The 24226-nt window shown below is 34.5% G+C and overlaps 2 protein-coding genes across 4 annotated transcripts; both read right to left on the bottom strand.

The window, feature by feature from the left end:
• Nucleotides 1-3295: 3295 nt before the first annotated feature.
• On the bottom strand, nucleotides 3296-4489 carry LOC141595622 (protein FAR1-RELATED SEQUENCE 5-like). Its single transcript, XM_074415586.1, has one exon. The coding sequence runs from the start codon at nucleotides 4487-4489 to the stop codon at nucleotides 3296-3298; it is 1194 nt and encodes a 397-aa protein (XP_074271687.1).
• A 15831-nt stretch (nucleotides 4490-20320) lies between these two features.
• Nucleotides 20321-23534, bottom strand: LOC141595800 (nuclear transcription factor Y subunit A-3-like). 3 transcript variants are annotated; one of them, XM_074415764.1, is made up of 6 exons: nucleotides 23235-23534; nucleotides 21704-22007; nucleotides 21453-21565; nucleotides 21295-21366; nucleotides 21033-21200; nucleotides 20321-20837 (listed from the first exon to the last, which is right to left on the bottom strand). In XM_074415764.1, exons 2-6 carry the CDS (start codon nucleotides 21939-21941, stop codon nucleotides 20505-20507), a joined length of 924 nt encoding a protein of 307 aa, XP_074271865.1. In that variant the 5' UTR covers nucleotides 21942-22007; nucleotides 23235-23534; the 3' UTR covers nucleotides 20321-20504. The 3 variants fall into 3 exon arrangements, with proteins under 3 accessions (XP_074271865.1, XP_074271866.1, XP_074271864.1); XM_074415765.1 differs by lacking the exon at nucleotides 23235-23534 and adding an exon at nucleotides 22825-23219; XM_074415763.1 differs by lacking the exon at nucleotides 23235-23534 and adding an exon at nucleotides 22418-22643.
• Nucleotides 23535-24226: the final 692 nt, after the last annotated feature.

Genomic DNA, 24226 nt, shown 5'->3' with positions numbered 1-24226 from the left:
CCTTTTTCAATGTATGGCTACTATTAATACTATTCAGTTATTAAATTCCTATTAACACATCTTGCGGTTATTGCGTGGGTACATATTACTGGTTGTGTAAATACACATATATGACTTTCTGGGTACAGATACACCCCAGTTCTTTGTGTGGATACACACCCATGGTTTGTGGATACACACCCATGGTCGTGTGGATACACACCGCATCTCTCGTGGATACGCATTGTCGGTACGCCTGGATACACATCCTGGCTTTGTGGATACACATCCCGGCTTTGTGGATACACATAATGTTCCCGGTATAGGCCATTGGACGATTACACTTCAAAATAAAAGTATCTAGTCCGCGCCGCTGATGAATCTCCACCACCTCCTTTTTAGTACTAGGCATACTATACTTTTTTATTGTTGTTTCTACTTGTAAAACTAATGAAACCGAAGTATCCGAAATGTAGATATTCTTCAATAATTACAAATTGATTCGTCAACGATTTTGGACGTACTATTAATTGCCTATCTAGTATGTATTGATGAGGTCATTTCAGGTTCGTGTTAGGTCGTGTGAAATCATATTTGGGTCACTGGCTTCGGGTTTAGGTCGATCAGATTTGATTCCGCTCATTTAACGTTGTGTTTGTTAAGGTCTTTTTTATTTGTTAGGTTCAAAGAGTCAGAACGTAATTTTAAGCTCACCAATTTTATTTAAGACAGAGTTGTCGAATCCAAGTATGCACCGGTTAAGGAAGCATATGCATGCATCCTGAATTCCTGATCGCTATATTGAAAACACAAATCGTCGGCAATATATGAGGGGGATTTGAACCCATGTGTTGTCATGAATCATGATACCTCTGTTTCAATCACTAGGCTAAAACCTCTTCGCTATATAGAACCGATATTGCAACAAATGGATGATACATAAGGCCATATGGGTTAATATTCATGTGCACCTTGACAGTAGAAACTCGGAACTCAGTTTTAAAACATTGATTAACAATAACTATTATGAAATCCAAGAATAATAATAATACAAGAAATCAAGATATAAGAAATGAATAAACAACTTACATATTCATCAATAGTTTCGGACTTATAATAATACTAAGTTCTTAATTCTATTAACAATTGGCACCCGACAAAGCGAACGGAAATTCTACAATCCAATTTTACCCAAATTCTGACTTGGCCGTACCAAATCCAAGCTGTTGCTCCATCTCTTTAAACTGAACAAGACTCAATTTAATCTACTTATTATTCAAAATGTGGATTGTAGCCGATCTTTGAAGTTAATAAAATATAACCAACATAATAAAAAGTACAGTACAAATTAATAATCCGGAAAGTAATTGCGGATTTCAAAACGAATATCACTGAAAACATCATTATCACTTTCAACCCAATCCACCGGGTCGTTTTCCCATGCAAGCGGAATTGTCCCGAACTCAAAGGAAGGCCCCTTTGCATACAAATATGCGACCAGTCCCAAATCATCTCTATTAGCAACCCATAAATATGGTCCTGACGGAGGTTTAACGTTTTCAAACCACCACCTCGAAGCTTCATTATTAGAAAAAGCGCTCCGGTTTGCGAGCTTGAAGGAAGCATTTGCGCTCATCTCCCGCTCCAAACTCAATCATTGCATGTCCCTTGAACGACCCATTGTCGGTAATAGCGGGTGGATAGCTTGAACTAAATTTAATCCAAAGACTCGAATAATTTCTAATAATCTGTCAAGATCATATGAGAGAGTTTCCTTTCCAAACCCATCTCGTGTGCTTGGCAAATTTTAAAGAATACACATCACAGGTTTGACGTATGATATTTCGGAATGGCGTCCGAAACTTTCTACTGAATCAAAGGATTCTACATCAGATTCATAGGATGCATCAGATTCATAGGATGCATCAGATGCATCAGATGAATTATTAGAAGACATAATGGTTGAGAGGGAATTCAGTATGGATTAAGTTTGAAGTTTTTTGAAACAAAGAGATTGTAAAACCCAATTTATATAGAAATAATTAAGGCAGATGCAATGCATAGAGTTGAACGAATGAATGTTTGGTGTGAAACGTTGTAAATAACCACATTCGTGGCACTTGCCACGATGTCTAGAAATGTCTAGAAATGTGTAAATGTGTGGTAAATAATTAAGGCATATGAAATGTCTAGAAATGTGTAAATGACGGTTTAATCCAAAAAGAATTGAAACTCATTCTTCGTTTAATTCCAAGTGAATGACGGTTTCAGATGGGTCCTGTGAATGACGGTTTCAGATACGAGAAAAACTACACCAATTCACTATTCCCATTGTTTCATCAATTTTTTAAAATAAAGAACTTAATCTTCAATTTGTATTTATATTTTATTTTTAATTATGTATGTCACACCTCGACTTTTGAGGGTACACAATAAAAGTTAGTATAATAATAGAGAAGCAAAGTGTTTGAACAGTAAATGTGAGACATTAGACAACCAAATAACACTTCGCGACTTGGGCAATTCCTACTATCATGATGCGTTAATTAAACATACTTCTTAGAAGTCTTTACTTACTAGAAAGAGCACTATTTAAAGTCAAATACAACATACTTCTTAGAAGTCTTTACATACTAGAAAGTTTTTAGAATACTTAATACAACTTAAACTTTTTCTAGCTGAAATCAAACTGGACTCACTTTTGAGTGGCTCGACTTGGGCAATTCCTACTATCATGATGAGTCATTTCACCGCAAGCACGATATTTCCTCAAGGGCTTTGCATTTTCTTGTACTGCCTTTTCCTTGTTTGAAGTAATCCGTCTTCCTGATCCCTTATTCTTACACTTTTCTGGTGGTAGAACACTAGCTTCAGACGGTATTTTCGAGTCAATAAGCATCTCAATTTCAGCTTTTTTGTTTTTTGACTTCCCACGCTTAACTGAAATCATCAATTTCTCGTTGAAAGCGCGAAGAAGTTCAAGCAGCTCATCACCAAGTTCCTCATTATCTTCAACAAGCGAAACTGAAGTAAATACTTCCGACCACAATTCACTTATCTTACTTTGGTGGTTTTCTATTGACATACAATCAGCTAGGAGGGTTGTCCCAACAACATTAAAAATGGGACGACAAGTTGCATATTTGCCCCCATCTGTCTAATAGATACTCCGTAGGGATATCATCAAACCCTCTATCTTTTAACACCCACAGAACATGCTTACAAAGTAACCCAATCCTTTCAAACATCTTACATGAACAAGAAAATTTATTACCACTTAAATCAACTGTGTATACCTTGTCTTTCTCGCGGTCCATTATTGAAATATGCTCATTGTTGTCTTCAGTTGTCCTCGGTGAAAGACCACAAGTAAAACACGCAGCTTGGAGTTCTTCTTGAAATTGATAAAAAACAGTGGTGGTGTAAAATTCAGAGGTTTTTTTTCTAGAAGGAGAGGTGTTGATAATTTTGGAGAAGAGTTCTTATCATCGGCGATCACCTTAGCATATTTCCAACGCTGCGCATCCATAGCCGATTGGAAACGCATCCAAAACTCAACAAGTGTGAGGTGCGGGTTTGTGAAATTTCCAAAGAAGCTATTTTCAGATTCTGACCTTGATGTTGTGCGCATAATCCCACCCAGATATATGTCTCTGAAGTAGGCAGGAATCCAACTTGAACGTATGTCAAACATTGACTTCAGCCACTCATGATCAGAAAGCTCATACGAAGAAAGGATTGATTTCCATCTCAATTCGAATTCTTGTGTATCAATCTCTCCATCCCAAACAATAGAATTTATTTCCTTCAAAAAGTTTGTGTTTTGGCAAATTGTCGGCCCGACTTCGTCTGGCAACTTTTTCATTATATGCCACATGCATAATCGGTGTTGTGTTTTGTCACCAAACACATCTTTTACAAATTGATTGATGCCTTTGCATTGGTCGATTATAATTGTAGTAGGATAGCAATCACCCATAGCCTTCACAAAATTCTCAAATAACCAGGTAAATGATTCTCCATCTTCCTTTCTTAACAAACCACCCGCAAAAGTGACACATCTTTTATGGTTGTCCACACCAGTGAACGGACAAAACACCATTTTATACTCATTGAAGTTATAAGTAGCATCAAAAGAGACGGCTTCCCCAAAAAGGGCATAGTTTTTAATTGAGATTGGATCTGCCCAAAAAACCTTATTTAGTCTTTTTTCATCATCCACCTCAAAGTCGAAATAAAATGATGGAGACATAGCCTTTTTTTGCATGAAAGTTTCCAATAACATTTCAGCATCATATTCCTTGATATATTTCTTAACATCCCTTGAAAAGTTTTTGAAATCTTCTAAAGAAGCCCCAACATTTTTGTACCCTTTTACATATTCCTTAAACATTCTAAAGGAATCCACTGGACCATGATTTACTCTTGAATTATCCATGATCATTTTCTTGTGAAAGAGATTCAAATTCCTAGATGGTTTCATATGAACCATTGTAGCTGGGGTAACCATTGCGTGTGTGTGTACCTCAACAAAATCATAAATTTGGTATTCACCGGTGTCAATTCTCTTAAAACTAACCTTAGCTTCACATCATGTTCTCGTAACAGTCCTCTTTCTTTTAGTCCCCTTGTTCCTACTTTTGCCTTCTTTATTACACACACAGCGCTTGTGTGTAACAATCCCATTAACCAATTTTGTTGAATCTAACCTTGGAATAAACCCACAAACTTTTGTGTATTTGTTGTAAAAATCTATTCCATCTTCCTAATTTGAAAACATCATACCGTTGATTGGTTTTAGATCTTCCGACAGACTTGGGAATCCAAAAATTGTGTTTTCGAACCACTTGTGGGGTTTCTACAAGACAATTTAACCAAAAGGTTGTTATTTTTAAGGCAAGTACATTATATTAGTTAAATCAAACCTTGTCAATGAACAAACCGCAATTTTTTTACCTGGTGCATTAGTCAATGGAATCATAGGAGGTATATCATTGTTCATTAGAGCATCAACATTAGAAGCAACTATACTTTATCGCACAGAAATGACACACAGAGGGAAAACGCATTATGTTCCAAAGTGCCAAAATCAGAAAAATATAGTCCATAGGTACACATTACTATGATATTAGATACATGCTTTCGCTACATTTTTGCGTACTGTTGCATCTGTCAAGGGAAGTACAACCAAAGATATCCGAGGCATGGACATTAGTAGCGGTATACTATCCGCACAGTACACATCTCATTCAAATTAGATACAATAATTCATATGTCACTATACATCAACAATTTGTGCAGAGAGAAAGAAGTTTTCGATTTTCAAACTGCTAAACATTCATCCAAAAATTTTCAAATGCTATACTAGCTTAATTTTTTGAAAGACGCTCTCTCTACGGTGCACAAAATCATAATCGATCGAGTATTTATCACATACGGAGCACAAATTTTCCCACCCAAGCCACATTAGGTACACTATTTTAGCTAGCCGGATACACTTTTTTTTAGCTAGCCGGATACATTTTTTTTTCAAAATAGGCTGAATGATGTATCTAATGACCAGAGATGTATCTTTGGCTAAGAATTTTATTCTGTTAGAGATATATCTTGTGACCCTCATTAAACCACTCAAAAAAAATACAAAAACAGTCAGAAAAATTATCCACAGCTAGAAAAATTATACAGAGGTACACATCTTTGTGATCCTAGATACACTACTTCAGTTTAGTAGATACATGTATCTGACATTCCGCAATAAGAAAAAACAGTAATGTGTACCTATAACTTCTTCTGTCATTGATTCATCCTCTTTTCCGTTATCACCTACAACACCTTAAGCAATTTCAGAAATGGATCCCAAATTTAATTGAAAAAATAGTTCCCAAAAATGTATTTACAACAATAATTCATACCTGAATCAGTAGAAGATGATGAAATTATAACCATCCTAAAAATAGTATCAAAACGCAAACTAAATTACCATCAAAATCTCAAAATACGATTAAAATTGGTAAACCCTAATTTTAAGAATTTCAATTTGTTCAAACCCTAATTTACGATTTAAATTTTGTAAACCCTAATCTGAGTAAAAGCTTACCTCTTAGATTCGCATGGGACAGGAACAATAATGGCGGAAAGTAGGATGATTTGCAGCAATGGAGATCGCGTTTCTTCGATCAATTTTTTTTTTTTTGTTGGGATGAGTTTTTAGGTGAGGGTGAGGTTTATTACCGCGCTTGAACTTTCCTTTTTAGATGGTTCGTACGGTTCGTACGATAAGCTAGTTCGTACCTGAACCCGCCCCTATATATATATATATATAGAGAGAGAGAGAGAGAGAGAGAGAGAGAGAGAGAAGAGATCAACTAAGGTCCTTAGATATATTAAGTCCATAAGTTCTATTATGAGCCATTGGATGGAGGGATGAGATCAACCCCAAAAAAGTGTGTTTATAAGCTAATCTCATCATCTCTCTCCTCCTTCACTAATCCACTCTAATTAATCACTAATTTACTATATATTTCTTTTCCACTCATCCATTTCTCTTTCATCTTACACATTTCATTTCTCTCTTATCTCAAACTCTAAAAAAAAACCCAAATAAATAAAAAAAACCCAAAAATCCAAATAAATAAAAAACCCAAAAAATCCAAATAAATCAAAAAACTCAAATAAATCATTCATTCCTCTGTTCCTCATTCACCACCACCCACCACCACCCCACCCGACACCAACTAACCACCCACCAACCCGCCACCGCCACCCCACCGCCGCTGACTTTTTTTTTTTTTTTTTTCAACTCGTTTTTTTTTTTTTTGTTTTGTGTTAATTTGTATGTTTTGAGTTGTTTTTTCCATTCATTATTTTTTTTGTCTTTAATTTTATTTTAGTTGTCTTTTATTTTGTTAGTTCTAATTTTTTATTCATTTTCTTAAATCTCTTCTTGTTATACGTTTTTTTAAGATTTCGTGTTTTAAATCTCGTTTTTTTTTTGTGAGATACTTTTTTTTCATCTAAGACAAAAATGGACTAAAGTTATATAAAAATGAACCAAAGTTATACAAAAATAGACCAAAGTTATACAAAAAAGACTAAAGTTATACAAAAATTGGACTAAAGGTATACAAAAATGAACCAAAGTTATACAAAAATGAACCAAAGTTATACAAAAATGGACTAAAGTTATACAAATATGGATTAAAGTTATACAAATATGGGCTAAAGTTATACAAATAAGGACGAAAGTTATACAAAAATGAACCAAAGTTATACAAAAATGAACCAAAGTTATACAGAAATGGACTAAAGTTATACAAAAATTGGACTAAAGTTATACAAAAATGAACCAAAGTTATACAAAAATGAACCAAAGTTATACAAAAATGAACCAAAGTTATACAAAAATGGACTAAAGTTGTACAAATATGGAATAAAGTTATACAAATATGGACTAACTTTAGTCAATTTTTGTATAACTTTGGTTCATTTTTGTATAACTTTGGTTCATTTTTGTATAACTTTAGTCCAATTTTTGTATAACTTTAGTCCAATTTTTTGTATAACTTTAGTCCATTTTTTGTATAACTTTGGTGCATTTTTGTATAACTCTGGTCTATTTTTGTATAACTTTGGTTCATTTTTGTATAACTTTGGTTCATTTTTGTATAACTTTAGTCCAATTTTTTGTATAACTTTGGTTCATTTTTGTATAACTTTGGTTCATTTTTGTATAACTTTAGTCCATTGTTGTATGACTTTAGTCCAATTTTTGTATAACTTTAGTCTTTTTTTGTATAACTTTGGTCTATTTTTGTATAACTTCAGTCCTTTTTTGTATAACTTTAGTCCATTTTTGTATAACTTTAGTCCTTATTTGAATAACTTTTGTCCTCATTTGTATAACTTCAATCATTTTTTGTATAATTGTAGTCCAAATTTGTATAACTTTAGTCCAAAATTGTATAACTCTAGTCCTTATTTGTATAACTTTAGTCCTTATTTGTATAACTTCAGTCCAAATTTGTGTAATTTTAGTCCAAAATTGTATAACTTTATTCCATAAGAGTACAACTTCAGTCCAAAATTGTATAACTTTAGTCCAAAATTGTATAACTTTAATGCACGCAGTGTACAACTTTAATAGACAAGATGTATAACTTTAATGCACCCAGTGTATAACTTTAATGTTTTAAGTGTATAACTTTAGTCGTAAATAGTATAACTTTTATAAAAACCAAATAAATATGAAAAATCGTAATTAATCAAAAAATATTAAATCTGGAAAAAAAAAATAATAACAAAAACCAAAAAAACTCATAATAACAAAAACAAAAAACCAAATAACAATAATAAAACCAAAAACCAAAAACCCAACCCAACCCGAAATCTGAAATAAACCAAATAACAATAAAAAAAAAAACCAAATTTAAATATCGTGTGTATAACTCTAATGCACGCAGTGTATAACTTTAATAGACAAGACGTATAACTCCAATTTATACAATTTATAACTTTAGAGGTTAATAGTATGAATGAGCCATGACAATAACAAAAAAAATGAATCTGAAAAAATGACAAAAAAACAAACGAGAAAAAAGGAATGAGCCATGACACTACCTACGTCCTACACCGTAAAACCAACAATTAATAATTAAACAATACTACATGTGAGACGATTCAACGAACACGTAAAATATAAGAATTAATAATTAAACCAACAAGTAGATCTGAAAAAAAAATAATAAAAAAAAAAACCAAACTTTCATTGTTTACCAGACAATGAAAACGACGAAAGGACTAAAGTTTCATTGTTTACCAGACAATGAAAACCAAAAAACCATGAAATCTGAAAAAAGAAAAAGAAAGGGAGGACGAAAACCATAAAACGGATCGTATAGCATAAAAACCAAATTACCAAATTAACCAACACAAACACAAAACAGATATTTTTTCATTGTAGCAGAGGTATCGGCGGAATTTGAGGGGTCGTTTTCTGGGTAGGCCGGTTGTGGGGTCGGGTTTGGTGGCGGACAGGCCGTCATTTTCTGGGTAGGTCGGTGGTTTCGTGGTTTGTGGGTGGTGTCGGAGGTGGCGTGCGCGGCAGGCGGCTACACGGAGGGCGAAAGTGGCATTGGTGACGGTGGTTTGGTGCGGAGGTGGGATGGTGGACGGTAGTAGGAATGACGGTGGTTGTTGTGGTGGGTGATAAAGAGGAGAGGAAGGAAGGTGGTGGCCGGGTTGGGTGGTGGTCAGCCGGAGGTGTGGAAGAGGGAGTGGGTATTTTTTGGGTTTTTTTTGTTGATTTGGTTGTTTTTTGTTTTGTGAGAATGAGAGGGAAATGAGAGAGAATGAGTGAATGAGAGAGAAGTGAGAGGGTGAATTATGAGGAAGTGAAAAGGGAGAATTAGAAGGAGGATGGAGTTATAAAAATTAGGATGGAGTTGTACATGGATTAGGAAGGGAGGTTAGGGAGGGAGATTTATGGCCATCCATTGAGATGTAATCTCATCCCTCCATCCCTTCCATCCAAAGGCCCTTATAAGGACTTAGGGACTCAATGGATGTAAGGGCCTTATAAGAATCGCTATATATATATATATATATATATATATATATATATATATATATATATATATATATATATAGAATTAGGATCAAATGAGTCCACCTCCCTTAGGTGAGTCCATGAGTCCTAATCTTAGCCATTAGATTATAACAAAATCAATGGCTAAGATTAATTCTGAAAATAAATGACCTATATATAACACAACAAACCCTAATTCTATTCATTCACTCACTTGCCTCCCTCGCTCTCACTTCTCTCTCTAAATCTCTCTTCTCTCCTCTTCCTACTATTGCACTCAACCCGACGCCGCCACAACCGCCGCCTCTCCTCCCGCCGCCCTCTGCCTTTCTCTTCTCCCGCCTCTATTCAGCCTCCCTCGGCCACCAGTACTCTTCTAAGTCCGTCCACTCCACACTCCCTCCACCCGCCAATTCAACACCACCACGAAAACTCCCTCCACACCAGATCTGCCTTGTCGCCACCATCCCACACACCACCGCCGCCTGCTTCCTCTCCTTCTCTCGCCCTCCACTGGTTGTTGTCGCTCTCCCTCTTGCAGCCCTCTGTCGCCACCTCCAAAAGCCGCGCACCACCAGTCGTTTTCTCCGTCTTCGCGTTTTCCTCTCTTCCTTCTCTGAAATCCCACTTTTCCGCCCTTCTTTTTCTTATTGGTGAAATTTGTTCAGTTCTGAATTTTTTTTAAATGTTGGTGGTGAGGGCAGTAGTTGGTGTTTGTTGTTATTGGCATGATTGCGGTGGTGTTTTATAAAGGTTGTGGTGGCGAGGTTTTTCTGCCGTATCTCTTACTTCTCTTTTTTTTCTATATTTTAAGTGGTGGCTGTTGTCGGCTGTTGGTGGTGGGACTGTGGCGGTGTTTGTTGGTGGTGGGTCGTGTGGCTGGTGGTGTGACAGTTGGGGTGACAAAGGCGGTGGTTGTTAACGGCGGGGTGTTTAACGATATGGACTGAAATGACATGAATAAGGACTAAACTTATGTAAATTCAAATTATTATATCCAAAATCATCCTATTTAGTATAAAATTTCACCGTCAAGGGTTAAAGTTTCATTCCTAAAACAATAACATTTTATGAACAAGGACTAAAGTTAATCCATTAAAATTACAAATGGCCAAAAAAAATAAAGTTTCAATTTTTAGCATTAAAGTTTTACTCGTATAAGATTAAAGTTACAATTATAAATTTATGAAATTAAATAAATATTAGTCATTAAAGTTTCACTTTAAAACATTAAAGTTTCACTCGTATACTATTAAAGTTACCGTCAAAAATTAGTTAAATTAAATAAATACAAGTCTCAGTTACATGATTTCATAAAATCAAAATTTTTTATTAAAAAATGGGCTAAAAAAAATAAAGTTACATTTTTTTGCATTAAAGTTTCAGTCGTAGAACATTAAAGTTATATTCAAAAATACAAAAATTAAGTAAATACAAGTCACAATTACTTTATTTCATAAAATAAAATTTTTATATTAAAAAATGGGCTAAAAAAATTAAAGTTACATTTTTTTGCATTAAAGTTTCAGTCGTAGAACATTAAAGTTATATTCAAAAATACAAAAATTTAAAATTTTATATACAAAATGTATATAAAATGATTTTAAAAAATTAAAGTTACAAATGTAAAGAATTAAAGTTACATTCACAGATTAAAGTTTCACTTTTAAAACATTAAAGTTTCAATTTAGAAATTGCTTAAAAGTTTCAAATCTCAACCATCAATCTTAGAAGATCAATGGCTTAGATTAGGACTTAGGGACTCAAATATTTAGGTGAACTCATTTGAACTTCACTATATATATATATATATATATATATATATATATAAAACTGGGTTGAAGCGCTGTGGATGCGCCACGTGTCAACCCAGCCATAAATATAAGTATTAATTACAACATAACATTAAATGCATACATAATAAATGTTGTATAAATTTCAGCAAAATATTAATTATAGTTTAATAAATTTTATTATAAAATTACATTAAATAATTACGGTGATTTGATTCTAAATTTATTAAAAAACTATTTTGATAGATATTTTAAAATATAAATAATTACGTTCATTGCGAAAAATGCTTTCAATTGAGTATAATTTTCATTATATTTATTGAAATATTTATTTTGATATGTAGAAATGATTAAAGTGAGTGTCTCACAATGTTTTACATTTACATAAAAAAATATTTTGAGAAAGTTATAAAATTTAGACTATTAAATCCATTAAGAAAAATATATTTGGAAGAGTCATTTTATATATATTAAAAACACAACTTTAAAAAAACTACTAAGAGATACATTTTTATAGTTTGGGAATGAAAAAAATTATATTAGACAAACTGAATGCATATGAGATTTTGATAGGTTTCAATAGTGTGATAACGACTATGTGTACGCGTGTATCACGAGTGCATTTGAATAATCAAAACAAAAGTAATGATTATTAAGTAATATATATAGTATTATAAATGACATGAAAAAGTAGAAAACACGTTACATTTTTATTTAATATCTTTAATTGAATATGTATAAGTCAAATATAAAATATTGATTATGACTAACCAAATACTCCGTATTATTTTTAGTTAAATATTTTATATGTTATCTTTTAAATACTTTGAAGTTAAACATCAAAAAATAATATTTGAAAAAGTTCAACCTATTATATTTACATGTAATAAACTCTTAAACATCATTATATATAATTGTTTAAAAAAACAAAAGGTGAAAATTTCTCATAGATATGTTTCACACATATCACATGCAAGACACAATCAAAACATTTGAATAAGTTGAGTTTGAACTTTATATGTTTGATAAATAAATGTCAAATGTTATACATAAAAAAAATAAAAATTACATAAAATTATGTTCACATCATTTTGAATAAATATTAATTGATTTGAGACATAAGTATCGTGAAATGATATAACTTGAGAACTTATATTGTTGATTGTTGTATTATTCGAATAAATTTTATTTTGATTAATATGATATTTCACCAATCACAAATTTATTTATAAAAAGTTGATCATGCATAATTAATTATCACTTATCAGTTTTAATTAAAACTCTTTTGTATTTTATTTTAAAACATTGAAGTTAAAACTAAAAATATTAAATTTGAGAAAAAAGTATTTATAAGAGAAATTATTGAAGGTCATATATGAATTATACGGAGTATAATTTTTCTTCAATTATAATCATAAAATATTAAAACAGGCCGCGCGAAGCGCGGGATACTGCCTAGTATATATATATATAACTGGGTTGAAGCGTTGTGGATGCGCCACGTGTCAACTCAGCATTAAATACAAGTATTAATCACAGCTGAACATTAAATATAAACATAATAAATGCTACATAAATCTCAGTAAAATATTAATTATAGTTTAATAAATGTATTATAAAATTACATATAAAAATTATGGTGATTTGATTTTAAATTTATATAAAAATTTTTTGATAAAAATTCTAATATGTAAATAAATACGTTCATTGCGGAAAAATGCTTTCATATGAGTATAATTTTCATTGCATTTATTGAAATATTTTGATATGTAGAGATGATTAAAGTGAGCGTCTCAGAATGTTTTAAATTGACGTAAATTTTTTTTTTTGAGAAAGTTGTAAAACTTACCATTAAATTCATTAAGAAAAATATATTTGGATGTATTTATTAAAAACAGAACTTAAAGAAAACTACTAAGAGATATGTTTTTATAGTGTGTGAATGAAAAATATTATACTGCGATAAATTGAATACATATGATCGAGATTTTGGTAGGTTTATATAGTGTAATAACGAGTATGTGTACGAGTATGTATGTACACAGTGATCGCGATTGCATCTGAATAATCAAATCAAAAATAATAATTATTAAGTAATATAGTATTATAAACGACATGAAAAATTAAAAAGCACTTTACAAATTTCTTTAATATCTTCAAGTAAGTATACGTCAAGTATAAAATATTGATTATGACTAACTAAATATTACTTTTAGTTAGATATTTTATATGTTATATTTTAAATACTTTGAAGTTAAACCTAAAAAAAAAATATTTGAGAAAGTTCAACCTATTTTATTTATAGGTTAACTCTTAAAAATCATTATATATAGTTGTTTCAAAAAATAAAAGGTGAAAATTTCTTACAGATATGTTTGATACATAGCACATGCAAGACACAATCAAAACATTTGAATAAGTTAGTTTGGACCCTATATATTTGATACATAAATATCACATACACTTTATACATAAAAAATTACAAATTACATAAAATACTATTCACATAAATTTGAACAATTTTAATTGATTTTGAACATAACAAATCATGAAATGATATAATTTGAGAACTTAGTGTTGATTGAAATCAGAGAAGAACAACAATGCAACAGAAACTTTGCAGGATGGCTCATATGGCTATCTGGTATAATATCTGGCTGGAAAGGAACACGTGCAGATTAGAACTGAAGCTCACTCGCCCAGAAATTATAGTGAAAGAAGTTAAAAGACTGATACATTCTAGATTTAAGATGGTAATCAATAGGCCTGTTAGTAGTGCTGACAAAACCTGGTTAAGGGATGTGGACATTGTATGTTAGTTGTCCAGGAAGGTCAGTAGGTTAGTAGTCGTTTGATTATGAAGGATGTATTAAACTGTTTGATCATATTAACATAAAAGCTCACATTTGACCAAAAACAACTTAGTGTTGATTGTTTCATTATTCGAATAAATTTTATTTTAATTAATATGATATTTGATCAGTCACAAATTTATTTATAAAACGTTGATCATGCATAATTAATTATCACTTATTAGTTTTAATTAAAATTGTATGTATTTTATTTTAAAACATTGAAGTTAAACCTAAAAGAATTAAGTTGAGAAAAAATAATATATTTTTATGAATAAGTAAAAATATTGAAGCTTATATATGAATTATAATATTTTCATCAATTATAATAATAAAACTATAAAACAGGCCGCGCGAAGCGCAGAATACTACCTAGTATAAATATATAATACACCAACACAAATTCTCACTTTAGACGGACACTTTCTGTCTAAAGTTGTAGACAGATAGTGTCCCACTTGCCCTCTCACTTGTATTTTGTGAGAGGGTCACTGTCTATAGCTTTAGATGGATAATGTCCGTCTACAATGAGACGGATTGATATACCAACTAATGAGCATAAATATTTCTCTACTTAATCTAATTTAGTAAAAAAAAAATAAGACTATTTAAATGATAATAACAAGAATATATTACCTTTCGAGTAAAGGTAAGATTAGATTGAGGCGTAAATTGAGGTTTAGCTATTGAGATTTTGAGGAGAATTTGGCGAGAAATTGAATTGGGGCCAAATTGCACTTTTTGTATAAGTAATGGGGCTAAATTACTCCAATTGAGAGTTATGGGGCTTAATTTCACAATTATAAAGAGTTATGGGGCTAAATCACCACTTCCCCGTTTGATTGGGTTGGGTTGGGTTATATTTAGGTCAAGCAAGTTTGGGTCTTTTTTCGGTCTCGGATTAGCCATATTTGATTGTGGTCAGCTTTGTTAGGTCTAACTGACACACCTCAACATAGTCACACGACACGAGATTGGTACGACACACCGTGGACAGTGCCTGAATCGAAGTTTGAGAAAAAAAAATGTTGTGCTTATCCCAGACACGGCACGACCCACATGGACACGCTCGCTTTGGCACGCCTAGACATGCTCAAAATACAAAAGAAGGACTAAAGTAGAGGAATTGTTTCGGCATGGCACGCCATGAGACGTGCCTGAGCTCCCATTTTTAGTTCAAAGGCGCGAAAGGATTCTCTTCATTTTAAGTCTCTCTTACATCAATTTTTCTCTAACTTTTTTTATTTTATTTTTATTATTCAATCTCATCTCAAAATTTATACATTATCCCTCAATCTCACCTCACACCCAACTTTTTTTCACTTCACTTTTCTTATAAGAATTGAAAAAAACAAAATTAGTTTACGCATGAGAGGCATTTATTAGATAGCATCCCTAAAAAGGAGTGTCAAAACTCATGTAGAGTCTTAGATTGAGTCTTGATTTTAAAGACTTTAACTTAAAACTTTGTCAAGACTTTGATCGATTATTGGTAATCTTGAATGAAAGTCTTGACTCTTGAGTGAGTCTTGTCTCAAGACTCAAACTAACAATACTCTTACCCTATGCGGTGCACAAATTCTTGTTTAGACGGGAGTATACGTCTTAAACTTAAAACCGGTAATGCCTAGATATTAGCAAAAAAACTTGTCTTATCTATGCAAGTGAGATGTTATTTGACCGTTTTAATCTTAAAATGGATATATCTGTCCAAAGAGAGACTAATTGTTTGCGGTGAAGAAACTATTAACAATATAGCAACAAATACTTCCTAGCATTTTCTATTTCCGATTTTTCGCACTGTGAATCTTGCAATGTTGCCAAAAGCAAGAAGCTACCATTTTCTACTTCCACGCTCGAATCCAACGCACCTCTCGATCTTATTTTTTCCGACTTATGGACAGGTCCCGTAACCTCCTTCGACCATTACAAATATTACGTGGTCTTTGTCGATCATTTTAGCAAGTATGTTTGGATGTATCCATTAAAAAAGAAATCCGACACAACCAATTTATTTATACAATTTAAAGCACTCGTCGAAAAATATTTTAATAAATCAATTAAGCATTTTTTCTCCGATAATGGCAGCGAGTTTATTAAATTAAATACCACACTCCTCAACAATGGCATTTCACATTCAACCTCTCCTCCTCATACTCCCGAACACAATGGATATGCGGAGCGACGACACCGTCACATAGTTGAAACGGGTTTAGCCTTACTTAATCATGCCAACTTACCCACGAAATATTGGCCCTATGCCTTTAGTACTGCGACATATTTGATTAATAGACTACCTACTCGTTCTTTAAATGGAAATTCACCTTACTTTATCATTCATAATAAAAAAACCCGATTATACCAACCTACATAATTTTGGTTGTCTCTGCTATCCCTGGCTCCGACCCTATACCAAACACAAGTTAGAATATCGCTCCACCCCATGTATATTCATTGGATACTCCACCACGCAAAGTGCCTTTCACTGTCTCGACTCAAAAACGCATCGAATCTATACCTCGAGACATGTAAAGTTTTATGACGACATATACCCGTTCAAAAACCCATCGACCACCCCTACCACCGATGAATGGGTATCCATCTCTCTGCCCGTGCTCCCTGAGGTCGTGTCCTCTCCTCCACCCTCCACCAGCACTCCCTCCACCCCCGTAGTAACCCCCTCTGTTTCGACTGCTCCCACACGAACCCCCCTGAAGTTCGTCTATCAAAGACGCACTGCCACAGCCTCCCCATCATCCACCACTGACCATCCCACCACGGCATCCCCTACTCCCTCTCATACCACTGACACACCTCCCTCCACCTCCTCACCCTCTGCCACTCTCCCATCCACGGCCTCTCCTGAAGCCGTGAATACCGTCTCAACCCCTGCCCCTTCCACCTCGCAATCCAAAACGATCCCACCTCCAGCTAAGACCGTCACCACTCGACTTGACAACAATATTCGAAAACCAAATCCCAGGTATGCAAATGCTAATCTCGCAACAATGTCTACCACGAGTCTTCCAAACACCGTTAAACAAGCTCTTATTATTCCTCATTGGCGTCACGCAATGCAAGCTGAATTCGATGCACTTGCACGAAACCAAACATGGACACTGGTTCCACGATCTTCCGCTCACAACGTCATTGGGTGTAAATGGGTTTATCGAAATAAATTCAATCCCGATGGCACGCTAAAACAACATAAAGCCCGTCTCGTGGCAAAAGGATTCAATCAACGACCGGGCATTGACTATACCGAAACCTTCAGTCCAGTTGTTAAACCCACCACTGTTCGATTAATTCTTTCCCTAGCAGTTGCAAAAGGATGGTCTCTAAGACAACTTGACATAAATAACGCATTTCTCCAAGGCACACTTACCGATAATGTTTTTATGCAACAACCACCTGGCTTTATTGACCACACTAAACCTGACTACGTTTGTAAATTACACAAAGCTATCTATGGACTCAAACAAGCTCCTCGAGCTTGGTATAATGAGCTCAAGTCGCATCTAATCACCATTGGTTTTGTTCAGTCTATTTTCGACCCTTCTCTGTTCATTTTACAAAACAATATCACCACGCTATACATGCTTATTTACGTTGATGACATTATTATTACTGGACCAAATTCGTCCACCCTACAGACATTTATTACTAATCTTTCCACTCGGTTTTCTCTGAAAGACCTAGGACCGCTCTCTTACTTTCTTGGCATTGAAGTTACTCCAAACCACCTCGGCCTACACCTCAGTCAATCCAAGTATATACATGACCTTCTTACTACACACCACATGGCTGATGCCAAACCAAATACCACTCCTATGGCTACCTCACCACCTTTGATACGTGAGGACAACCGTGCTATTCATGACCACTTCAACTATCGTGCCATTATTGGCAGCTTACAATACCTATCTCTCACTCGACCTGACATCGCATTCACTGTCAATCGCTTGGCACAATTCCTTCACCACCCGACGGATACTCATTGGACGGCCCTGAAACGACTTCTTCGCTATCTTCAAGGCACTCAGACACATGGCATTCAACTCTACAAGAACAACCCTCTATGTTTGCACGCCTACTGTGATGCTGATTTTGGTGGTGACAAAGATCACTACTTCTCTACCACAGGCTACATTGTCTATCTTGGTCGCAACCCCATTTCCTGGACCTCCAAGAAACAAACCGGCATTGCTTTATCTACTACTGAAGCCGAATTTCGAGCTGTTGCCTCTGTCACAACTGAGACTCTATGGCTACGCAACCTTCTCTCTGAACTTCGCATCATCGTCAGCAAACCTCCAGCTATCTTCTGTGACAATATCTCAGCCACGCTCTATGCCAAGAACCCTGTCTTTCATTCTCGGATGAAACACATGGCCATCTCCTTTCACTTCGTGAAACAGCAGCTTCTTGAAGGTCACATTCGTCTCTCGCACATTTCCAGCAAAGATCAAATAGCAGACATTCTCACCAAGCCGCTCCACAAGCTCCTCTTTCACTCCCTACGAAACAAGCTTGGCCTTATCACAAGAACGTCCAACTTGAGGGGGCGTATTAACAATATAGCAACAAATACTTCCTAGCATATTGTATAAAATCTTTTAGCACATAATCTTTGTATTATAGCAATTAGTATCCTTTAATATATTTGTATAGATCTCTTTCTTCCTGCTTACCCTAGCCTTAGGTCCTATAAATACTTGTAATTCATTCATCAGTAAATACAACTCAATTCATAATCACCCTTGTCTTATAGAAACTAGTGGTTGTTTTCTTATGATGATAGTAACGTACTTACGGTGACGGATGTTAATGGTGCGTCTTTTAAGGAATAATGGATATTAGGGCCGGAATGTGTTAATCATATTTGCACTTCAAAAGATAGATTGATGAGTTCCAGAAACATGGCCGGGAAATTGAGTTTGGCTAATAACTTTAAAAGTAAGCTGTGGATAAGCTTACTTGTGCTCTAAATTTATGGCGAAATCTAATTTCACTTGAATAACTGGATTCCAAAGGTTACGAGTTTAAGCGTCATGGGGGAGTGATGAAAGTGGTTAAGGCCTTAAGGGTTCTATGGTCTTCATAAAGTGAGTTATGTCGCAGTTTATATCGTCTGGATAAATATGCAACAAATACGTAACAGGATGGCAACAGAAAAGGCATGCACGCGTGTTTTGTTTGCGGAAGAGGCGGCGAGGATAAATTGTTTCCTGAAAACCGACGCAAAGGTAAAATTTATGTTAGTGAAAAGGTGAATGGGTGGAGGTCCCTCTTCGGAGTTAAGTGACGTCATTGAGTGGCTTTAGTTGTACACGTGGTGATGATTGCTGAGTCAAAGAGAGGACCAAATACTGACTCAGGTATGCAATTGCTAACATTAAACGGTCAATAGTTATTTCTTCAGTGGCGTTCTATTATGTTGGAGGGGGAGATTTCTTGGTTAAAACTAAATATATCCAACACAAGTTTATTCAATTTACCAATGAGGTACATGTACAAGCATTACTGAGGTTCATGTACTTGGAGGGATTGGTTCAGTTATAGCTTTGTTCATTGACTTAGAGTGAAGTGGTTTTTTGTGGTCTTTCATATGGCTATATAAAATGATGAAATTCTTTTGAAAAATTATACTAGTATCTAACATCTCACGAATCATTATTAAACAAAGTGACGAGATGAAAAACAAGGTCTGAATTTGAGGGTGAGAGATGGTACAACCGGTGTTCTTATATAACCTACTAGTAGTTATTGCCTTATTGGTATCATTTACCAATTCTACCAGAGGTTTAGAGGGTGTTTTACTCCAAAATTTTAGGTTCCGGATTGATATTTAATTCAGGCAGGTTACGTTATACCGGTGCTATTATTACCGTGGACATTATAGTTTTTAGTTAGTGGATTTACCTGTCTTGATGGGTTTCGCGTTAAGTTTAACTGCTACTTTGACCCTAATATCATCTTATTATTGTTGGCACTTCTTTCCTTTCACGATTTACCTGTTGATTGGTTGCCTCCATTGCACATGAAAGATTGAGGTTAATTTCCCAACAAAAAAAGTGGGATGAACATTAATCCCAAAATACCAAAAAGAATGGTCAAAAATGAAATCAAAGCCACAAATGACAGTCTGAAAATTCAGGCTAGGAACATACAGAACCGAAAGAACAGCGGAAATAACTCCTATGATGATGTACTAGCATATATTTTCAGAATACAAGAGACAGAATTTTAGAGAGGAAGATTTGATACAGCCAAGGATGAGTTGCCTAGTAAATCCTATCACCGGACCACTGAAGCACAATGCTGGTTCGAACTGTTCATAAACCCGCCATTCTGTTGCATAGCCCCACCAGCCGAAATGCCCAGAAACCCACTCTCTGTCTGCTGATAAAAGGCGCTACCACTCAACGTGCCACTTTCCATGTATTGTGATTGATGGTGGGAATCAAACTCCAAGGTGTTCACATTACTATGACTAAATGGATTTGAGCTAGAGTTTGAGTGGTTGTGACTGGAGGTTGAAGCAGATTGCTTCTTAGTGCTGAGGAAGCGGCCACCTGTTCCCCTGACCCTCTTTACAGCATGAAGATGCCTCGACTCATGAAGATACGGCTATACAAATAACAGAGATCACTGTCAGCAATTCCGTCTCTTGAAAGACCGTCAAACCAGCAGCTCAGTGAATAATATTCGCAGTTATTTCAAAATATAGGTCAGTCCCGTGATAATATTATCATGAGGTCACCTCATTTGGCGATGATCATGATACTAAGATCAACACATTATGAAGTAGGGATACGCATTTACCTTGCGAGCTTTGATAAGCTTATTTTGGGCCTCTAGCTTTGCTCGTGACTGTCGCCTTCTAAGGATTCCATGGTATTGTTTGGCATTAACATAAATGGGTTCGTCTTCAGAGATGTCAACTGGTAATGGTATTCTTGCAGAGTTCATCCCCATAATCTGGTTCTGGATCTGGTAATTAAAAAAAATCAATAAATTGATATGGGTTGATTCAGTTGCTCGGGGCATCAAATATTTACTCGATCTGGAATTTATGTAAACTTACAAGAGGTGTGGGTCCGTATGTAGGCATTAACCCGTTAAAGTGGGGTCCAACACAAGGATACGGCATGAATGCCTGCAAGAGCAGAAAATTTTGCTCAGAATAACAGAATCCAACAAGCAGCTTGAAGACTGTAAGTATGTAACTCAAACAATCCTTACCATTGTACGGTTGTAATCGATATGAGCAGTATTTCTGGCAGTTTCAGGATGCCCCATCATGTAAATCGGCTTCAATTCACCTAGATAATTACTACCTCCATTGACTTCATGACCTAAATAGAAAGGAAATCATATTAAGTACTAACATTTAAGTTACTCTAACAGGTGCAGCATGGTTTGAGTAAAGGGTTTGTGTTCATAGAATGTTGCTTGCCTTGAGTGGATGCAAACTAAAGAGAAGAATGAAATACCAGTTTCAGAAGACATGCACTGGTCCTGAGAATTGGGGCCTGGTGTACCAATCAAATCATGGTTGGATTGAGTGGACTGACTTGAAGATGAGTCCATATCTTGCAAGTGAAACCCCAAAGGCGGCATTGTGTTGAGGCGTAGTTGGGGTGGAGAGTCGACTTTCAAACTCAAAGATTCTGATGAGAGTCGTTGGTCGCTGGAACTCCAGGAGGAGTAATTAGGATACAAATGAGACATGTAGCCAAACTGAACTACAGCCTGATATTTCTTAGCTAAGTAGTTATGTCTGTTGGAGAAGATCACCTGCACAATATCAAATAAAGCAACCGATATCACCATTTGTACTGTATAAAATGTTGTAATCAATCACACCAACTACTAACACTTTACAGTCCCGGAAACTTAAAACCCATCAGTCACACACATGTGACACACATGAGTTAAATGGTAGTAACCGCTTACCGGGAATTGAAAGACACTTAAAACAAATATTAGACACAACATAGCTTTGCTTAATATAGAGAACACATCCACTTAGATCAGTTAGTATACATACTACTTGTAGCAAGGAGGGTAGACAAGAAGAAAAACCAAAGTCCAATAAATTAGGGAAAACCAATAACATGAGAGGATGAGACCATAACAAGACTCTAAAGAGGAAACAGGATTGACTAATTTTTTCATACTGTATTTGTTTCCATTAATCAACCTACCAATAACTTTGGAAGAAATATTGAGCAAACATTCAAACCCAACAATAATTCCATTCCATTATTGTCTCAAAAGTTTTCGCCTATTAGGATTTAGGACCTTCATCCGGTAATAAGTCAACACAAAGACCAAAAAAAAACCAACTACCAGACCAAAACCATTAATAACCAACCAAAACAATGTAAAAGAAAAAAAAAATTATATATCAAAATGAGAGGCAAAAAAAAACATTAGGAATTAGGAGGAAAATAGCAAAGATTCAACACCTAATTTAGAAATATCTTGAAAGAGAAACCCTGGCATGAACCAATAGAAGAGCAACACATATGATAAAGAAAAGAACCAAAAAGATGACATAACTAAATTTGCAAATATTGCCTAAGTAAGTAAACAAACAAAATATATTTACCAATAAAAATGTTTCCTTGTAAACTTAGATATTCTTCTGTTGCTTATTTAGTGACATTTGAAACAACAACAACAACAACAACAACAAATGATGTCATAAATGCTTCCACATGCATTTCTCAACTAACATTTGTTAAATATGCTGATCCAATCAAACCAGTCTTACAGATTCTTGACCATTTTAAGTAACAAAAACATTTACCAAGAAAAGTAAAAGAATTAGAAAAGCCAAAGTACAATAACAATACATGGCACCCAATACTTGCCAAAAGAAAATATACCCAGAAAAAGTAAAGCTTAGGAAACCAGATAAGATAGGTCGAATGTATGCAGTTTTACCCTACTTGTATGAAAATACAAAAAGACGGGTTTTTGAAACCGAAACCGAAAGAAAAGAGAGAAAAGAAGGACCTTTGGGATTAGATGAGGAGAGAAGAAGAAAAGAATAGAGATGCTGGGTTGAACTTGGGCATGTTCCCCTCTTTGAAACCTACTTCTCCTCCAATCCCTATTATTTTTTATTTTTTTTTGGGAATTATTTATTTAGAGTAATTGTTAATTGTGAATTATTGTGATGAAACTTTCTGCTCTATGACCATTTGTATTATGTCTGTTTCTCTATTGGAAGTTGATTTGTACTTGGGAATAGTGAAAGATGACTCATTTAATTAATTTTGCATACTGAGTAGTTACTGCTTTAACTATGCTGCTCCATTTACCAACAACATACACTAGACTTCAAAAGGAATCCAACAAATTTACTTCATTTTCAAGTTTTATTGCTAACACAAAATCGCATTGAAGACGGACGATATCCGTCATAAGCTTGTAACGGATACCATTTTTTCTCACAAAATATTCATTTAGAGGTGAGTAGAAAGCACATGGGGGTGTCCCACCTTGTCCCCTCTCCCTTTTTATGAAAGATCTTCAGCTTGTGACGGGATTAGCCTGTCACAAGCAAGACGCTTTGTATTGCTATATATTTCAAATGTACATATACATTTTCTTTTCTTTTTTTTTTTAAAGTTTAGAATGTAGTGATTTTTTTACGGTATTCAGTTAAAAATTGATTAACTTGTATGGTAAGCATGTAGCATTGTAGCCTTATTTTCATAGAGCCAAAAACTTATTACTAATTGGTTTTGGGTTATAATGGAACAAAATAACAAATCAAAATGACTCGCTAAAATAGTTATGTTTCTTTTTCTTGTGAAGTAACAATTTTTCGATATAGTTCATGATGTAATTTTTATCTTGGGGTATTTCATATAGTTAACATATGGATAGCAATTTTATTCAACAAACTCTCATGTAAGACGGACCTATACTCTATTAGTCTATACACAAGAACTTTGTTTTTTGGTGCCAAATGAGGCTCAATGCCAGTACAATATAAGGAG

The sequence above is a fragment of the Silene latifolia genome, chromosome 8, assembly GCF_048544455.1.
Source record: "Silene latifolia isolate original U9 population chromosome 8, ASM4854445v1, whole genome shotgun sequence".
In the NCBI taxonomy this organism is placed as follows: Eukaryota; Viridiplantae; Streptophyta; class Magnoliopsida; order Caryophyllales; family Caryophyllaceae; genus Silene; species Silene latifolia.
This window is presented reverse-complemented; position numbering and strand designations above follow the sequence as displayed.